This window comes from Vanessa tameamea, chromosome Z (genome assembly GCF_037043105.1).
Source record: "Vanessa tameamea isolate UH-Manoa-2023 chromosome Z, ilVanTame1 primary haplotype, whole genome shotgun sequence".
Taxonomy (NCBI): Eukaryota; Metazoa; Arthropoda; class Insecta; order Lepidoptera; family Nymphalidae; genus Vanessa; species Vanessa tameamea.
The window spans coordinates 11489603-11510279 of NC_087341.1; the positions used below are offsets into that span (position 1 = coordinate 11489603).

The window sequence follows — 20677 nt, forward strand, 5'->3', positions numbered from 1 at the left end:
GCTATTCTAGCGGATAATTTTATAGGAAGATATCGGTGAGTTTTCTCAAGTTTACTTATAATTTCTACTTTATTTATTTACTAATTGGGAATAAGTTACTGTAAAAACAAAATAAACGTTGTTGAAAACTAAATTTTGTTTTGACGGCTATACTGAATGAATATAAAAGATCATCATTTCAACACAATTAGTTTGTTCCCACTTCCCCATGTAGTAGACAATAATAGGTAAAGTGTACCTAATAAAAAATTAGGACCAAAATACTTTAATTAGGTTCATAAAAGCACTACACGAATTGTCAGTAGGTTTAAAGCTACCACTGTTTCAGAATATAAAATATTTCTAGGTAGAGACCTAGAAGAACCGGCAAGACACTCAGCAATTATCTTTTTCCACCAATTTAAATATGTATTTAATTAAATACACTTCAATTTATTATTTAACGTGTATATAATTCAACGGGGCTATGAATTTTAAAATATTATTCTACAGACTCTTGCTTCTTTTCAGGGTGATTTTGTACTTTTCAATTATTTATTTTATTGGAACGATTTTGTTATGTTGTTCTGCGATTCCACCATTAATGCTTCCTCAAACGTAAGTTATTTATATAATTAATTTTAAATTTATATTAGAGATGTACGTAAAGTGTAATTTAATTCAATTCAATAACTATATATGAATTAATAACAAGTTATTATCCCTAAAAACAGAATTCGTCACAGGGTGCGATTCAGATTTGATTTTTTTACGTACGTGTGATATTAAAATATTGTGAATAAGACAGGAAGTTTATGTAATAATATTCTATAAATGTATGGCTTTCATTCAGACATTCAAAGACCGAATTTAAGTTTTGTTCGAATACGAATTTCCACCAGCGTCTTTAGTGGTTATTTTTTTCCCGTTGCTTTGAAATAAGTTTCTAGTTGTTATACATTTTTGGAGAGCTAAGAAAACGGTAATGTTTTTGAAATGATCTGCAAGACCATTTTCGTAACGGTTTTTTTTTTGTTTTAAGGCATTTTTGTGGAAAAGAAAATCAAAAATATATTAAAAAGATATCATTTTCCGTTTCGCATTTTTAAATTTGGACCGATAATTATTGTTTTAATATTGATAAATAACTACTGTTTAATGGTTTTAATAAACCAGAAGAAAAAATGAGATTTAAATTGTTACTTTTTTAAAATAAATACGTCGAATTACCAGTAACCATGTATATAATTATGTGTACATTCATTTAATAAGTTTTTAGTGACTATAATACCAAGTACTATGCTGCCCCTAACATTTCCGCTTCATTTTGAGGACTTTTGGAACTTGCCTCGTATTTAATTTATATTAATTTATTAATTACGTAAAATTAATTGTAATGAACTAGTGTTTTAATTTATGATACTTACTAAAGGAAATGTATGCTAAATTTGTAGTTATACATCGATGATTGGTTTGGCGTTGATAGCGACAGGAACAGGTGGTATCAAGCCCTGCGTAGCTGCCTTTGGAGGTGATCAGGTAATGATATACTTAATACCTGTTAGTTCATACATATTTATTAAAAATAAATTAAGTACTATGCGAGTCATTTTGTGACTTAGTAAGAGAATGAAGTTGTATCAGTTCAGTGCAAGTGAACTAGATGACGCTGCTAAAAAAGACAATGATATTCACATTAAAATATACTTTAAAAATAAATTGAGTGTCGAAAGTGTGTCTTGAGTATCGATAGGTTAATTAATAAAATAAAATCGGCTAGATATGTTTATACAGGAAGAACTAATAAAAAATGTATTCAGCGTAATTTGCTAAAGTATCAGTAGATGGAGCTATACGTTTTAGTAGATACACCGAATGATTATGAATGATGAGATATACCGAAAATACCCTATATTTTTGGTAGTGAAAAATAAATTATGAAATTTGATAAAAATTAAAATATATGTAGAAATATACTTAAATATTGATTTGATTTTGAGTCATAAAAGCGCATTACCAATTTATTATATTGAAATTAAAAGTCGTAATTTTTAGTCTGTATATCACGTGACCTAAAACACGAGTCGGAGTCAGATAGGCAAAAACTGTCATTTCAATATAATTTGATTGTTTGATAAACAACTGAAGTTTTAATGCTAGTATTTGTACACTACACTCCAACGATAGTGATCGGAATTCATTATTTTCCCAAAAACACATACTTTCTATTTAAAAGCAATTTATTTTAAATACAAATCGATATCACAAGTGTTGCAATTACATAGTTTATAAAAATTGAAAAAAGGATTTCATGAAGGTATATTTTTGTGAGACTAATAAAAAAATACAAATCTCGATATTACCAAATTGAATATTTACCTTTTTTTAAAGTTATAAACTAGAATAATTATAAACAACAATAAACTGTAGTCCTCTATTTGGGACGGAAATATATATTCAAAACAAAAAAGAAATTAATAAAAAAAAAATACTTTTTTTTTCTTTGTTATTATAACTTACATTTTCTAATCATGATTATAATGATTGCATGATTATGATGTTAGCCGAAGACTGCGGGTTCGAACACCAATTATTTTTTTTGTACTTAATTGGCGTTTATAATAATTCTCTAATACTTTTAAAAGTGGTAGTGCCACTCCGCATACAAAATATGTATATATATATCTCGTGCTCGACGCTCGACGCGTGCTCAAAATGAAAATATTTTTTTGACTAAAATCTGCTATATCTGTATGCACCAACAGGGATTGGAACAGTGTGGCAAATTAAGCTCCACGCCTGCTCAAAAATGCAGTAGGCTTTAGCCCGGAATAGGGACATTAAAGGGCTGCTACTTTACTATATAAGTATTTGTTTTTCTAATTTATAGTTTCGTTTGCCAGAAGACAGTCAGCAGTTACAAAAATTCTTTTCAACATTCTATTGTACGGTAAATTTCGGAGGATTTATGGGAATGATTGTAACGCCAGCTCTTCGCAGAGGCATCATGTGTTTTGGTGATGACGCCTGCTACGCACTTGGCTTTGGTTTTCCTGCGATTCTTGTGCTTATTTCAATCGGTCAGTCAGTTTAAACTATAGCACAAAAATCATTACATAATTTCATCTTCCATTAACTAATATCTCTGTTGTAGTCATATTTGTTATGGGAAAACCGTGGTACAAAATTAAGCAGCCACGTGACAACATTACATTAAAGTTTGTTTTATGCGCATGGGTAAGTCAATACCTAAATTTAGTTTTATATTCATCATTTACAGCCGTGTTCCTCGTTTTACAATAATCCTAAATCTCTAATGCAAATATGTTATCACAGACTTAGTAAGCGCCACAGCGACGGGCACGGAGCGGTAAACTTAGCGCAAGTTAGAGATATGTATAGATACATACATAAATCGGATGAACAAATTAAATATAAATAGATCAACATCGGGTGCATGGAAAAGGCATTTTTATATTGCATTTTGTTTACAAACCGAGATATCTTGCATTATATCGATTATATATTTAATATCGCGAACACATCAGGGGTATCATAGATTAAATCAAATCAAACACAAAATATTCTTTATTCAAGTAGGCATCGTTTTTTCAACATGAGATTTAAATTTATTAATAGGTCATGTGTAAAAATAGACGTCTTATCATAGAAACGAAGGCCGTGCGCCAGGATACATCCTGTATTGACTTTGCGAAGTCGGAAACTAGCATTTATAAACGAGGTATAATTTACCTTTATTCCTCGTTTCTAAATCAAAATATACTATTCGAGAAGGAAAAGAAATAAAAAAGTGAAATTACCTTAAGGCATAATACTAGTATACAAATAAGCAAATTATACTAATTTAGACAACTAACTGATGTTAATACGAGCAGTAATAACACATATACATAATGATAAACCTTAGAGTTAGTTGCCTAAATTTTCTACCGGCGAATGCAGTGGAGGAAACCATAAACGAGGAATACACTGTCGTCTTGAGTCTAGAGTGATTCCCAAATATAGTAACCATTGGGATTTTTACATTAGTCTTTTTGGCATTTAGAAATATTTTATTTTTGGAAAACCAACTTTGTATCAGTGTTAATGTATTGTTACATCGTTATAATTAGCTTGATTCTTGATCTTTCAATTCGCAAACCCAAAATTAATGAAATATATTAGCAAACAATACAATATAACTAACCATACCACTACAATTTACATAAAAAGGACAATCATTTATATATAACAAAAATAAAAAAAGGACCCAAAATTGATACTTGTGGAAAATATATATTTTTAGTACAGATCCAGAACACTTTATTCCAATAATAGATAGGTACCTTATAATTTCTTTGTTTCCAATGAAGAGCTTAACCGTTGACACCGTTAATTTTTAGCTTGTACAAAAGCGTTTCGAGCACGACACAATCAATTGCTTCAGATAAATCACAGAATATGTTATACATATCTAAGTGTTGCCATTTCAGCATCAATAGTTGAACGAACCTTAGTGAAACCGAATTATTCGCTATGAAAAATAGTATTTATACTAAATTTTTTTTAGAAGTTTTAATTATATTCTGTATGAAAATTCGTTACGGGTATAAAAAAGTTTTATGTGTCAAAGATTTTTGATTTTTTAACTTAAATAACTTACCTTTTTATGGCAAGGTTCGTCGCTATTTTGTATTTTGTTGTTATAATGAAATTAGAGATATCCTTGGACTTTTAAATTCTTTCAGGATTCACCAATTAAAAATTTCAATAGGTATTTATTAATTAGTGTTACGAGACTAGCCCTAGCCTCCATACGGAGCTACGTCATAGGATATTATAAATATATACAATTATTATTGTAATTAATTGATCAATAATTTGTACACCTTTAGTTAATATTATTTTATGGGATAACATTTAATACAGGCATGTAACACTATTTCTTATTTTAAAAATGATTGAGCTGTCATAAGGAAAACAATTGGATGATTGTGAGGGATTGAAAAGACATATAGAGAGATTGGAGCATCATTGTAAAAAACATAATTTTATTTTGCCATCCCGAACTACTGAAATTACATTAGTTATTTTATATATCTAAAAACATAATAAATATAATACAAGCCAAATTTACTCCCCAACAAGTTAGTTCCAGACTTCACGTCAGTATTTCATTAAATTGCACGTCGTGAAACAGGACATGAAATGCCTTCGGATATTGTTTTCCGTCGTAGCATGTGGAGGTGACTTCGGATAAAACGCATTTCTAGTTACTAAGGGTCGGTCTTGACGAACATTTAAGATATATTATTTTTATTTCCTTCAATAAGGCACGATACTGCCCAATAATCGCTTATTATCTGTAAGAATTTACAGATTCTTCTGTCTGAATTTTAAATTAGGAATTTCATTTACCCTATAGTAAAGATTTCTGGGTAGATACAATTTATTTTTAATAATACCGCCAAACATCAATACTCCGTATTGCTTGGTTCCGATTTGAAGGTCGTGCCGTGGCATAATCAGGCACTAAGAATATTCTAATTAAGATCATATCATTTGCAATGCATTAACATGTTTTCCAATTTTCTTAATTTAATCACACACACTAGGAAGCAGCATTCCTCACCAGTCTTTCTAAATATAAAAAAAAAATAAACAAAAATGTGACACATAGGTATGAATGCTAAGAGTGTGTGGGTATACTCGTAGAATTCTGATGCATTTATAAACGTATTAGTGCAATGATGCAGATTTTTTTTCGCCAGTTTTGTTTGGTGGTTGACAAAAGTATTTTTAAAAAATGTACTGATCCAGTTTTCATTTTAAACAATTTTAGTCTCAAGTCTCTTTTGAACATTTATCGACATTCCTTCCCATGTGTGATTTTGCTACCCGTACACATATTAATTACCAATTTAAGTTATAAATAGAAAAAAAACTTAATTCTTCAATTTGTATAGTTAGTTATAAAAATATAGAACCTATTTTCACATCACATGTACGAATCAATGCTATTTTTAAATAACCTTATCATTGTTAATATAGATTAATTGTAAATAATGTAACAAATGAATTCCAAATTGAATTATTTAATGCAAAATCCGTTACATAATTCAATTTGGACACACAATACAACATTATATTATGTTTTTTTACATATTATAACTTGATATTTTTAAATGGTTTTCGTTTGTACTGAATATAATATGAAATTGTCAGAATGCAAACATTTAATCTTCAATATCCTTTGTCATTGATAATAACCGTTGGTTCATCATAGTTATACTGTATAGTTTACTGATAAGTACCTATGATTAAGTTTTTCTCGGTGGACGGTTGGAATAATGAAAAACTATTTGCAGAAAACGTACCAAGGTTTTTTGTGCGTTTATGGAGCCATTTTATATATTATGTTGATAACTACTTGAAACCAGATTGTTCTAACGAATAACTTTACTCGTTTACATGTTCTATACAAGTAGGAAAAAAAACACAAATTTTACGACTCACTAATAGATCACCTAATAATCAAAACAGACATAGCGTCACAAAGCAAAATATCACAGGTTGCATACTAGGCAATGCATTGGCTTATATTGCCTGCAGCGTCTAATCTTAAATGGCCTTTCAGAAATATATTGATTTTTACGAATTTGAATAGAAAGTTTAAAAAATTTATTGATATATTTCGAACATCATAAATCGTGTTCTTCGTATAATTGATGACCCAACTACATCACATAAAGGGTACTCAGGCACATTCATCATATCAATAGAACGAAAATAGTTACAATCATTTTCTCATTTCTATGTTGTTACACTTTTTTTATAAGTAGTTATTATGCTGTTAAGGCTGCTCTACGTTTTTGTATACGATTTTATTTTTTAGTATGCAATTAAGAAGAGAATACGGTACAATAAAAATATCGATGGCCCTCCCCGTGGACATTGGCTCGATTACTCAATCGAGAAATATGGAGAGAAATTAGTTTCCGATATGAAAGTCGTCTGCTCAATATTATACCTCTACCTCCCGGTGCCGATTTTTTGGTCGCTATTTGATCAACAGGTTTGTCCTTATTATTTTGATACTCATGTAACATGACATATAATATACATTATTTTTAATCAAAACGCGCGTTAAAATTGGAAGAATTGATTTTTTACTGTTTCATTTTATAATTTTGAACTATACAGTTGTACACAGGAGTATTCATTGTCAAATACTTACATATAAAAATATTTTAATACAAAATTTAGCTACAAGTACAATATTTGAAAGTTTTTCTTTAATAATAATTAATTAATTTGGTTTAATTTAATTGTTTTATAATAAATAGTTAGTTGTAGTAGACAAAATAGTAATTGAATAATAAAAACTATAAAATATTTGAAACAAGAATTATTCGGCCTGACTGGTTTTACATTTTTAAATTAAATGCAAACCGCCACATTTATCATTAGCCAAATCATTTAAAATTTGTACTAAAACAGTATTTATTTAATTCTAATACCAGCAATATATTATGTATCTAAATAATCATCAATATATAAAGTCTTAATTATGTTTTAATAAAGCAATTGACATCTGTTCAAATTCTAAGTACCAAAAGTAATTTTAGCATCGGGTTTTTTTTTATTTACGTGTTGATCTGCAATATAGCTCTATGCCTAAACAGACATCAGCTTACACTTGACTGTTAATATTTTCCTTATTTAGTTAGTTTATATTGTAGCGTAAAGTCGTGTTTTTAAATGGATAGAAAGATTTATTTATTTATTCGTCAGTTCCATAAAACGAAAACATTTTCAATTTTATTGTGAATATAGTTTAAATTGGGCCTAGTTCGATATTGTACATTGATTTTTTTGCACCAGAGAACCGAATGTATATACAAGTTAAGCCGTTTAAAGTTGCTTAGTGTACTAGGTCAGCGCTAATCAACATCACGATGAAAGTATTTTTAAATTCATTTTGTCAGCTGTGAATACGCTATTTAAACTTATTCACTATTATCGTGTTGTTTACGCGGAGGTTCATTTCATTCAGAAAATAATTAAAATAGTCGGCTTGGCCCTGCGGTTAGAAGCCTTCACGGTTGCATGCAAAATCGATTCCGTGGCACCCACCGAAGAGACGGAGAGGGTACCGTTGGTCTTTTAGTGGGTATTCCGGTGTACCTGGGCGCACTCGGCGTCCTGGGCACCGGCGAGTCTCACTTACCCCCCACTTTAACCCTCCCCTCCATACTTTCACGTGGAGGAAACGCGAAAGACATTTTTCCAGCCAAATAAAAAAGGAGTTAGAAGCTGAAGATTGCGGATTCAAATACAGACAAGCGCCTCTTTCATGTACTTCATGTGTTATTTAGTTCATCTTGTGCTCAGCGGTGAAAGAAAATACCACGTGGACACCTGCAAATATCGGATGCGAATTTGCCACGTGGTTATCAACCCACACTGGATCAGCGTGGTGGAATAAACTTTTCTTTTCAAAAGGAAAGGTGGCCTTAACTGTTATGTAGTAATAAAATCTTATATGCAAAATTTGTTTAAATTTAAGAAAAAGAAGAACCAATTTAAAATAACAAAGTCTTCTGCAATATTATTATAAATAGTTAAATGACCACGTTAAGGTCTCGCTTCCATAACCGTAACGCTAAATTACAGATCTTTCTTACTTGTAAATTTAAATACAACATGTTAATTAAGGCTATTGTCCAATACCCAATGTTTAATTAAAATGTCAAGTGGTTTTCATTATTATAGCTGATCTAGTAGCGTGTCATAAGTAAATAAAAAATGTGCATCTACTCATCAATATAGATAATAATAAATCTACATACATAAAATTCTATAAGCGTTCCTCTGTACCGATTTTTTACGGATCATTGCGAAGACTATTTACTAATTTTAATACCAGGGATCTCGTTGGACCTTTCAAGCGTCTAGATTGCGAAGCGAAGTATTTGGCGTAACATTGATGCCCGATCAGCTTCAAGTGATGAACCCTGCAATGGTGCTATTAATGATTCCTATGTGTCCCGGCGGCGCTTGGCCACTCTTACCTGATCTCTCTCCGCTACATAAAATGTTTGCGGGCGGGATTTTAGCCGCAATGTCTTTTGTTTGCGCTGGTATACTCCAGATAAGTATAGAGGTACCTATATCTACTCATAAATATAATTGGAACGTAGTAAAGCAGACTATTAATTTAGTTTAAATTATAACATTTATATTTTATATATTCAGTGAAGACGGAATTATTTAGATGTTTTATGTCGCTAGCGTTCGACTTTACAACCGCCGGGGCATGAACAGACCGGTCTCGTAGCACTGAATACATTAGGATGTCCGGTGGAATTATCGGTAAGCGGCGAGGGCTCAGCGCGAGTGGACGCACGCGGCACAGCGCTCCTGTCCCCTTTACCTCACCGCACGTATGATGTTACCGTGATCTGCCCCCGGGATTGCTCCGGTAGAATTATGAAGCGATATACCGTCAGAACGCATCTGAAAACTGTAGCTGGAATGGTTAATTTTTATATAGCTATAAATATCATGATGTAGGTACACAGTGGAAATTTGAGATGGGGCAGCAAGGCTAGGGAAGAATAATTTTTAACCGTTTAAAGTTGGTGTCTTAAGAGCCGTCTAAGCAGTTTTATATCAGCAAGTTGCGTCTCCACAACCTAGAAATGATGGCCCAGTATCAAGGCAACTAAAGCGTTTCTGTCCTTTTTTTAATTTCCAACGTATACAAAAGATCACCATAATTTATTTCCAAATTTATATCTTATATATAATATAATTTATCTTATAAATTATATTGAATTGTCTGCAGTTTATGCCAATCATTATAGGACAAAACTCAGACGATGAAGTATCACTTTACTTTATGGATCCAGGAACATTTGTGAAATCGCTAACGGGAAAACCAAAGTTGAAGTATGATTTTTATTCAATTTTAAATGTCAAGGTTCCGTAAGAAATTATATAATTATAAGTTAATGTAATTTTGCTAGGGTTGTTTACATAGGTAACACGGGACCGAACAAGAACGTGACGATTAATGTGGAAACGGAGAAGAGATTGAATGATATTTACTATGTGTCGAACTCGCCAGTCGATCATATCGGAGAGTCCGCTTACATGTGCCTACAGCCAGGAAAGTGAGTCATTTGTTTTATACTCGAATTTGCTCTGAACATTATTATATTATATAATAATTAATAGCGTTCGTTTTTATATAAATAAGTAATGCAATTACGTAGACTTCAATGACGGTGCCAATTAGCAGAACATCTTGGTTGTTTATTTACGTTCTTTTCAACATTGGATCCCTAGGATTATATATACTTCAATAACCGTTATTTAAAAATATTATTATAATGACTAATTTCTATAAGAATAAATAAATACAAAGACTGAATTTAAAATCGAGATAAGTTTTTAAGTTTATTGACCTGTGTTTACAAAATTGTATAAATTATTTTATCATTTCGGCTTGACCAGTTTGGATGAGCTGTATCGGATAGATAAGGTGATAGCAACGTTTGAGTTGTTCAGGAGTTTCTTTGATCATATACGTTTTTATAATATTGATATTCACGCTGATATTATAAGCATGTAAGTCATGTTTGTTTGTTTTTGCAGAGGAATAACTACTAAATGGGATTTCATACAATTTTATTGTTAATTTTAAGCTTTTACTCTAAATAAAAATTATCTTTTGCAATTTGGATAAGTATTTGCAAGTATACTATTATAAAAAAAAAAAATATAATGTATCAATCGTTAAGCAGATAAAGAGGTATCGACATAGTATTATAATTTATAATATTTGTTTGTAACTTATTATTGAGAGAAATTACCAAACAGCTAAAAATTCACTATCCACGTGTAAAGTCAGCGCCAATAACTAGTTTAATAAACTTCGGTATCATATTAGTGAATCGTGGAGCTACGTGTTTAGAAATTTCGTGGTATTGTCAAGTAGTACTTGAAATTTCTAGTGACACGGTTGGATTTAACTTTGATATTACACCGTTTACTGTAAATATTATACTTGAAAGCTTATCACATATTTAAACGGCAATGCCATAGTTATATATGCTATGATCAATTATCACGTCTCGTACTGAATGTCGTCAGTTACTTGAATTAAACTGAGAACACTGAAGTGCTTTGATTTCGTTTTTATATGCGTATCTGTATCATTATAATATTTTTTTAAACTTGTGAGTGTGTTTTTTCCTACAGTTTTCGAGTGATAGGAAGTCGGCATAGTGAAATAGATATTGTTTTGCTATATATCTACTGCATGAGAGTTACGTTTGTTTTGTTCGACTGCTGCTAAGACCTGCATATTTATAATCTTCACTAGTTCGTAATTATACATAAAATTAACAAATCATTTAAATATATTAATGTATGTCTCTGGAACGACTAATAAATAAATGAAAAGGTTCTATGATAAAGTCCTCACTGACGGTTCTTCGGTTGTTAGTCGTTTGATTTTAATGAATAGAATGTTTCCATGAAGTCTCTTTGCGCCAAAATAAAAAGCTAAATCTTGATATGAGGAGAAAATATTTACTCGTTTGCACGCTTGTGTATTACTCTCTGCAGAATACAAGATAATATACATAAAAAACGTGGCGTCATATTATGTAAAAACAAACGCTCGTTAGAGCCTAACTAATTACAGTATACGTATGTATGTTTATTTTTGAATATTCATACTAGCAGCATGATGTTATTAGATTTGAATGGCGCGCTACGAGTGCTGATGGACAGGTATCAGGATCGGGCGAAGGTGACGTGCGCGCGGGCGGCGTCTACGTGCTGTGCGTGCGCGAGCGACTGGACCGGCTGGACGCGGCGGTGCTGCACGCTCCCAACCCACCCAACGAGCTGCAGCTGGCGTGGATCGTGCCGCAGTATCTGCTCGTTTCGATGGCAGAGATCATGTTCGCCGTCTCGGGGCTCGAGTTTTCATTCACTCAGGTGATTTTTTTTATTGCGGTGCCTATCATTTTGTTTGCTTTGCATTATTGAATATATCTTATATTTTTGACGATGTGACAGTCTTTAATTTAAAGCAAACGTATATGAACGTATATAAGATGTGAAAATATTGCACGTTCAATAAAACCAAGTTGAAGAATATAGATAACTATTATTTACATATACATTTTGAAAGTATCCAACAATTAGGCAATAAGCGTTTATTAACAGATTAATTATAAATTGTTTTTATATTAATAATATTTTTTTTTTGTTATATGGTTGTTGAGCGATTACATTTTATTTCCAGGCACCTAAGAGTATGAAGACAATCACGATTGCCGCATGGTACATGTCTGTAGCGATCGGAAATCTCATAGTGATCCTTGTAGCACAAACAAAGATATTCGAATCTAGGGTAAAAACTTTAAATTTTGTATTTACTCAATGCTTCAGCATCATTCGATTGTTTTATCTTATATTTAATGTATTATTTATTTATATATTTTTATATCGTAATATAAAAATATATAAATAAACAATACATTAAATGTGTTCACTCGTCGGAATTGGGATGTTTTTTGTTTCCTAAATTTCTATTTTGATCTCTTGTGAAGACCTATAAATTCCTATCTTTAGTAATGGTAAGCATTAAAACCATCTTTTATCGATTTCATTACTAAACATTAAATTTTGCTTTACGTATTAAATTAAACATTCATGTGAGATATAATCCGGATCCGATCAGACGAGACTCCGTTATTATTACTTTATAGATTAGTTATCATACGATTATAAAATAGCTAGATTAAAATTTTTAAAAGTTAATCACGCGAAATAGTTCTGTCATTCACTCTTAACACACGTATATAACACACTACGTAGACATAATCCGCTAAAACATTTTTCTTCTTTTGGCTTTGCCAGAGTCGGATAGTTATTCAGAAATCCTTTGCTAACGTTCCTTCGCTCGAGGACTCACATTTTCGATATTCTTCGATTGAGTTCCATCGCATTCTGATAGAGCGCGGATTAATATATTGTAACATTCCCGAAGACATTTCCTAAATAATAGTCTAAACCCTTTTCATAGCTTAGAAAAAGATAGAAAACGAATAGTAGACGTGAAAAGCGCTTTGTTTCGTAATATTACAAATTAATTTTAAATTTAAATTTTTCATATATACATTAGTAACATTAAATTAAACCTAAATCTGACGGTAATTCCCGGAAATTCTCGAAGTTTCTCATGCTGCCACATATTGGACCCGGTGCGGTGAATCCTTGGGATCCTAACAAGCTCGTCACTCTTAAATAGCAAATTTAAATACAATTTATGTTTTTATAATGTTTTATTTTCTATGTGAAATAATAAATATATATAATTGTTCGGAAGACAACATGGATGCATGCATAGACAACCCATTCTTGACATATTTTCTAGTATGCTAAATTTGTTATAAAGTATGTTTCATTCAATTATCAGCTCGGTGAAGGTCGTTTTTGGTTCGGATCTTCTACTATAAAGTTATTTCTTGAAAATCATCTTTCATTTGAAGTTAATTAATAAAATCCGTATCAAGTTGGTATTGAAAACTTCGGCCGTGAGCGTGATCGGACATATATACTTGGAACCATTCATTTTCATAACTAATAACCTTCTTGTAATATAATATAATATCACCAAATCAACACATGTTGAGAAAATAATCTTTTCAATATGTAATGCATGCATTAAAATTGGGTCGAAATCAGACAGGATTCCTTTACCTGCCACAAAAGTTAACAATAGTCAGAGGACTAATGTTAACTTAAATCTAGAGGAATTTTATCAGTTCAGGCAAAGCACTCAAGGAGGGGTTACAATGAAGATTAGGACAGCCACTGTTTTGTTTAACAATTCCCAAACCACTGCATAACCCGCCAAAACGGGTTGTAGGCCATCGTTTTTCAATAATGTAGAATGCTTTAGTAAAATGAAAGCGATATGAGTCAAGTTAAATCACTGAAAAAGTATTTAAATTTATTGTGTAAATAAACGTAAAACTATAACAACAGAAAATGGTAACTTGATAATTTATTTATTACAAACAAATTTGTGTCTTCCCAGACTAACTAACGTTTTTGCTGTAGAATATTATACTTTTACGAAATATTAAAAAACAATTAATTTAACATATTGTATTTTTGTACGTATAGGCGAAAGAATTTTTTGTTTACGCTGGTATGCTGATGGCCGCCATGTTTCTTTTTTATCGGATGGCTGAAGGCTATTGTTCAAGAACAATAGAGGGAGACGGGTCCTCCTCAGAAAGTCATCCATTACTGCACCACACACATTCTAGGGTTAGAAAATGTTATAATAACTAAGATGTATTAATTTAATTTACGAGTGTGTCGGTTGCGAAATGTAAACATCACTATTTTTTCTGGGTTGCACTTGCATCTTAATCAACAACGAGACTTAGACGGGAGCGTCGTTTGTATTCGTGACAAAAGCGAAATCCGCCCTATTTACTTTCCATGCTGCCTTTTACGTGACGAAGATCTATTCTACTGAACATCTGTATCTATTGAAGTATATCATCTGTAATCGAAATGTGTTTCATATGACTTATAGCAAATAATTCTATAGCCTGTAATATCTAGTAGTATTATTTAATAATAATAGGTATGATACAAATTTGTGATTCGATTTTAAACATGAAAATTTATATGTAATTTATTTTTTAATATCGACGTTATGTTTATATCTTTTTATTGTAAAACAATATCATAATATTTATTTAAGTACCTACAATCTCTATTCTTTAGTGAGCTGTCTAGAGCAAACGAGCTATCCCTCGTGCCGAGTTTGAAGTATTCGTAGTTCGAAAGGATTGCAGAAAGTCGTCAACATAAGTATTTCACAGAAATATATAAATGTCGTCGAATATTATACATCGAAAGCTGTAAAATATATTCTTAGAAATTCAACGTTTTGAGTTTGCAGGGTATTTGAAAATTTTATGAATTTAATCTTTTATATATTTATTTATTAAAGAACAATAACCAAATAATGTACAAGCGAATATCATAACTTATGAATAATATTACATTAGTATGTACTTATTCTATGAGTTCAGGAGCCTCAACTAGGCCGAGTCTGTGTCTCAAACGGTTAGTCTTTTCCGATGACGTTATACAATTATATACAAATTTAAAGTGAAATGCTAATGTGTATGTAGTAACATTTCTAATATTAGCAAAGTAGTCTGTTGTCGGTAGTAGTGAGTTAATAATAACAAAAGAGATGTAATTATTTTATCTTCATCTACCGACTTATACACAATTTGTTCGGTTTCACTACTTTGTGTGTTGTGGATGGTGATCTTATTGATGTTGGTTGACTTTAATGTTTTAGTGTCAACGCTCATATTTGCTTCAAGGTGGATATATTATTTTGCTTATCTGATGTATATTTATAAATTGTTATTTGTTATAACCGAAAGAAACGTAACTTAATATATACCTACCATAATAGAGTAGTATTTAAACGAGCAAATATATATTTAAATTCAAGTAGTCAAAGTACTGCATATGCCTACCGAAATATAAGTGGGCGAATATAAGCTATGCTCGGAGTATTTAGAAGGCTAAAATTAGAAATAAGGTTTTCCTAGAATTACGGACATAGTTTACAAGACTAGCAGACTGAAAGATCGATGGCTGTTGAAGCAGACGAGTCCTAAACAAAAGACCGCGGATCAGCAAAACTCAGCGTAGGACCAGGCCAGGTGGACCGATGATCTGAGGAAGGGAGCGGGACCCGACCGAATACGGAAGGCGGATACTTTGAGAGAGGCCTATATCCAGTAATACATTCTGATTGGCCGATGATGATAATGACTTAACCGATATAATTATCGCTTATATCGTATTTAATAAGACATTCCACTCGATATTTCCGCCATTTTAATTAGATCACTTAAAATTAAATTGCTAGCTTAGAATAATTACTGTTCTTTTTCAGCAGTGCGTTTTAATTATTTTAGTGATTAATTAGATTCGCCAGTTAATTTTTCGCATAATATTACATAATTTTACGCCGCTCAGTTTAGTAATAAATTATCCCATTAACAGCCGCCAATAATTTTATTTTATTCCGCGGTTTAATAATATCCCATTATAATTCGGTGTCTTTATAAGCTTAAATATTTAATGTGATTAAATTGTTTTTGTATTTGTTTTTCTATTAAAAATATACAGGCGGGTTTGGATTAGGGTTGGATTTTAAGCATTTTCTATAATTATTTTATTATAGGTGCTATCGGTTCATTCGGCGAAAACATCTGTAAGTCGTCCGTACAGTGAACCGGGTAGCACCGAGTCCTGTCTGGGTCGCATGGAGCGCGCTAGACCCTCGGCCTGGCCCGCGCATGCTGTCGTGCACGTCGGTACTCCGAGCACCACTGACCGGAGAACTACTACGTTAGCTAAAGATTAACTTATACTTTTTCCTGTTAAATAATTTAATTAGTTATTGCATAGCATGTTTTACCAAATGACTGTATTTGTATAATTTAAGCTTTTCCATCTTAATAAATGATTAGTTACGTACCTTTATGGATTTTTCATTGATGATGCGAAGATGTTAAATTTATTACTTAAACTAGCAGTGCTCGGACTTCGTGCGCGTTTGAATTTGACAAAAACATTTATTGTTGTAGCCTAAGTTACACCTTATTACATCAGTTATCTGCCAGTGAAAGTCCCGATAAAATCGGTCCTGACCTTCCGGAGATTAACCGGAACAAACAGACAGATAGACAAAAATTGAAAAAAATGTTATTTTGGTTTATGTACCGTGTAAAAATACATATGCATTTAGTAGAAAGAGGTTATTTCAATATTACAAATAGACACTCTAATTTTATTATATGTATCTATAGATTTAATAATGACTATTACGCGGAGTTATTACAAATTTACAATACAATTTGAGAGAAACACTTGAGACTGAGTCCTGTCCTTTACGAACCGATTTCTGTGAGTATGCCTAGTTGGGAGTATTGTTTGGTGATACAATTCGATAATTTAATTCTTAAGATATTTAAATCTCAAATTAAAATTATTTAGGCAGAGTGATATTTTTTCTATACAAATTTACTTTATTTGGCATTACTGCTTAATTACTCCATCTTCCATAGCACTGGCGCTACTTGATAACAATATTAAATACCTACTTCATACATATCCTTTTCTGTTCTCTCTTTGTTCTTAAAGTTTGATCAATCGTCTAATAATTGTAATTAAATAACTGAGTCGTTCGTCTGGTACCATCCACTCATTAGATATTTTACTGCAAAACAATACTTAGTACTGTTGTGTTCCCATTGAAATCAGTGTATCTACAGGCACATGGGACATAACATTACAGTTTTCAAGGTTTGTGGTGCATTGGCGATGTAAGGAGTGGTTGAAATTTTTCACAGCGTCAATGTCTATGGGTGGTTGTGACCTATTACCATCAGGTAGCCCATTTGCCTGTTCGCCTAACTAAATAATAAAACTAATTGTGACGTGAATAGAAAGAGTAATTGTAATGCGGAGTATCTACCGTTTTATGATAAATATGAAAATCGTTCAATAGGAAAGCAGTTATGCATAAAATTTCATAACTAATTCAGAGCTACTCCGTTCGTTGGCTTTGATATAAACCTAATAGTGATTTTCATTTTTTAGTAGGAAACCTTCCTAGTACAAAACTCAAGCAGCTTAATTTGTAATTCTTTTCAGATAGACATCTTCTCAACATATGAGTATATGCAACTGATTAGTACCGTATTTAATATGCAATATTTCATAACACTATCCGAAGTAATTTTAGTGGTATAAAAATGTTTAAATGTTATATTCAAATTTATTTCACTTTACCTAATAACTTATTACATTATATACAGATTGTTAACCGTTTAAGCAGTCAGGACGTTTAATTTAATAAAACGTAGATTTTAAGGAAACGAATGGATGGAGGAATTTATTTTCCGTTCAATCCACGAAGACGCGCCCACTATTTTCTGCATGGGGAAAACATGGGGTGGGAAACTCAATCCAATCTTTAGTCTTGAGTCGAACACGGCTCGGTGTACTTTGCTAGTTTAATCTACGTTACCGTGTATATTAAATTACTTTAGGTGGTTGAAGGATAGACTTAAATCTCATCTTCCGAAAGATGCAGTAGTCTTACACAATGCAGTGTACCATAACTCTGCTGGAAAAAATATCTTACAAAAAAACAACTATCCCATTCAATTAAAAATATAATTTTAGAAAGAACAAAGTCGACAACTTCTTAAATGATCATAGTTTCACTGCATTGTGCTTGCCCTCATATCAATCGGACCTTAATTCTATCGAAGACAACAGAAAAAATTTACGCCAATAGAAATCCTTTATAAAGCTTTTGATCAAATAAACGTTGACGTTTGGGCAATACAAGTCGGCACGTTGAAATAATAGCAAAACGAGTGTTTGAAATACTTTCATTGAGATTTACTTTTACTTTAGTAAATGTCTGTGATGATTCGGGTTCTGAATCAAATATTTTTGAACTAAGAGACCATTCAGAAATCGATAGGTATCGTTGTTCGTAGCTCTTTATTTTTGAAACTTATTTGAATTTATTTGGACATATGTATTTGCAATTTAAATATATATTGCGATAAAATGTGGGTGTTTTGTTTCTAATTTATTTAATATGTATAGGTTTGTTAATCATAAATGTATTGTAAAAAGAATTAAATTATAAAAAAAATAGTTTTAATTTTACAATTAATATTATTAGAAAATAATAATACGGAATATTGTGCACTGAATAAAAAACATAATTACCAAATTAGGAATATGTAGAGCATATTTCCAGTTGACTATGAATCTCTTCTATCTTTTAAGATATTGTCCGCCTGTCCACATAGACATTGAGCGTAGCATTAGAACTCACACTCTAGCAGCGTACATTGGACACTTGAACTGTAGCGATTGGGAATAGAGTGGGGTTTGTCATTATGCAGTGAACTATCTGGGATGAAAATGATCTTTGTTGAGTTAATTTAATATTCTGATTATGAGTTAATATGTACATGTGTAGTATGTTAACATAAGTTTCGAAGTTGCAACATGCAGTGATAAACTACACTCTATTATTTATGGTATACTTACTTACTTACGATGTTTTACCTGAGATAAATCTCTCAATGCTATAAGTATAATCTGCAGTATCGATTCGCACTCAATTGAATAGGTATATGCTCCATTTACATTCGCTTTAAAATGAAATAAAAACGCCAGCTTTGATGTTAATTTTCTGTAAGTTATCAAAATAATAAATAAAAAATTATGCGATATTCAGAGAAAACAAGCATAGTAGCATGATATCTTTGACGAAATATTTGCTTAGTTCATTCTAACAGACAACATACCGTACATTGTCACGAGCATCTTTATTCTCTGTGGCTCTGTAGGTGTGAATGACGAATGACTAAGTCTAGCTTTTTGTATTTTTACTTATTAATATGAAAAAAAATTAAGTATTATAAAAGTGCATGTTAACTAATTTACAATTGATCGATCTTATAAAATTTCGGTTGTAGTAACTGACTTATGGTAGGTAATAGCAAAAAAGTATACACGGATATTTTATTATTTTGTGTCGTGTATCATATATTATGTATTTTTACATCACAGTAGTAAACTTTTTGAAGTTTCTTGATCATAATGTTAACGATAAAGATTATGTGATACAGTACATTTTTGCCGTTTTTTAAACCATCAATGCTTCGCTAACTAGGGGAACAAAGAAATTAAGCCCCTTGTATGTATCATATTGGCTTTCTCACCCTTCAACCCATAATACAAAATGACATTAACACTTAATATTGCCAGAAGAATAAAATTATAGAACAGTTTATTAGCAAATCATACTTGTTTACAAATATATTTTTAACGTACCTACACTCAGGGATTTCACTGTATCACCAGTACAATCTATTTTTGAATTATTTTAAATATGAATGATTAATCATTTTGTTCGAAGCCATTTAGATTTTGACTGTTTTTCAGTGAGTAGGCAATGATAGCTATTGCATATCTTATACGTTAGTATTTATGACTTTTGTTTCTACCAATGTTTATTTTCCAATTTATTTAAATTGTATATTGATTGAAATAGTGTTTTGGCCGGCGGGATATTTTGGCCAAGGCAACCGGTATAATGGAACCGAGGAAGATTCGAATGCGACATTATTTGAAGTTACCGGTTATCCCTTGACGGGTGACATACCTCTACTTAATCGAAAGGTAAAAAATTATACGTAAGCTTTGCAAAATATATACATAAAAACAAATTCAACGTCTTATCTGCATTGTATCAAAGTTTAGGTATTCGTATTATAATTAATATTCAATTATCCACCAGAATAGTGATCTCCTTCACCCATGAACATTGGCACTGTTTGACATATAAACCAATTCTTAAACTGTCTATGGGCCTCCAATTATAAGAACTAAGATCTTATATCTACTGTACCTATAATTAAGTTAGGTCAGTCTCCATTCAAACCGGAACATGGCAGCCTAAATTAATGCTTATTGGCGATAAATTGACTGGTGAGTGGTGAGTTACCGCCAAGCGCAGGCCAGCTTA

The 20677-nt window shown here is 31.6% G+C and overlaps 1 protein-coding gene across 3 annotated transcripts; it reads left to right on the forward strand.

Annotated features, from left to right (window-relative positions):
- The first annotated feature begins 1431 nt into the window (after nt 1-1431).
- On the forward strand, nt 1432-16566 carry LOC113396439 (solute carrier family 15 member 1-like). Of its 3 annotated transcripts, XM_026634381.2 has the most exons (12): nt 1432-1518; nt 2870-3059; nt 3134-3216; nt 6875-7054; nt 8909-9145; nt 9274-9519; nt 9830-9933; nt 10011-10157; nt 11751-11994; nt 12305-12412; nt 14194-14340; nt 16298-16566. In XM_026634381.2, exons 1-12 carry the CDS (start codon nt 1444-1446, stop codon nt 16478-16480), a joined length of 1944 nt encoding a protein of 647 aa, XP_026490166.2. In that variant the 5' UTR covers nt 1432-1443; the 3' UTR covers nt 16481-16566. The 3 variants fall into 3 exon arrangements, with proteins under 3 accessions (XP_026490166.2, XP_064076380.1, XP_064076381.1); XM_064220310.1 differs by lacking the exon at nt 14194-14340; XM_064220311.1 differs by lacking the exons at nt 12305-12412; nt 14194-14340.
- The last annotated feature ends 4111 nt before the right edge of the window (nt 16567-20677 follow it).

Coding starts and splice junctions, on each gene's coding strand:
- LOC113396439 (XM_026634381.2), top strand. CDS start 1,444: ATGATTGGTTTGGCGTTGATAGCGACAGGAACAGGTGGTATCAAGCCC. Junction 3,217..6,874: donor AGTTTGTTTTATGCGCATGG/GTAAGTCAATAC, acceptor TTTATTTTTTAG/TATGCAATTAAGAAGAGAAT. Junction 10,158..11,750: donor ATGTGCCTACAGCCAGGAAA/GTGAGTCATTTG, acceptor TGATGTTATTAG/ATTTGAATGGCGCGCTACGA.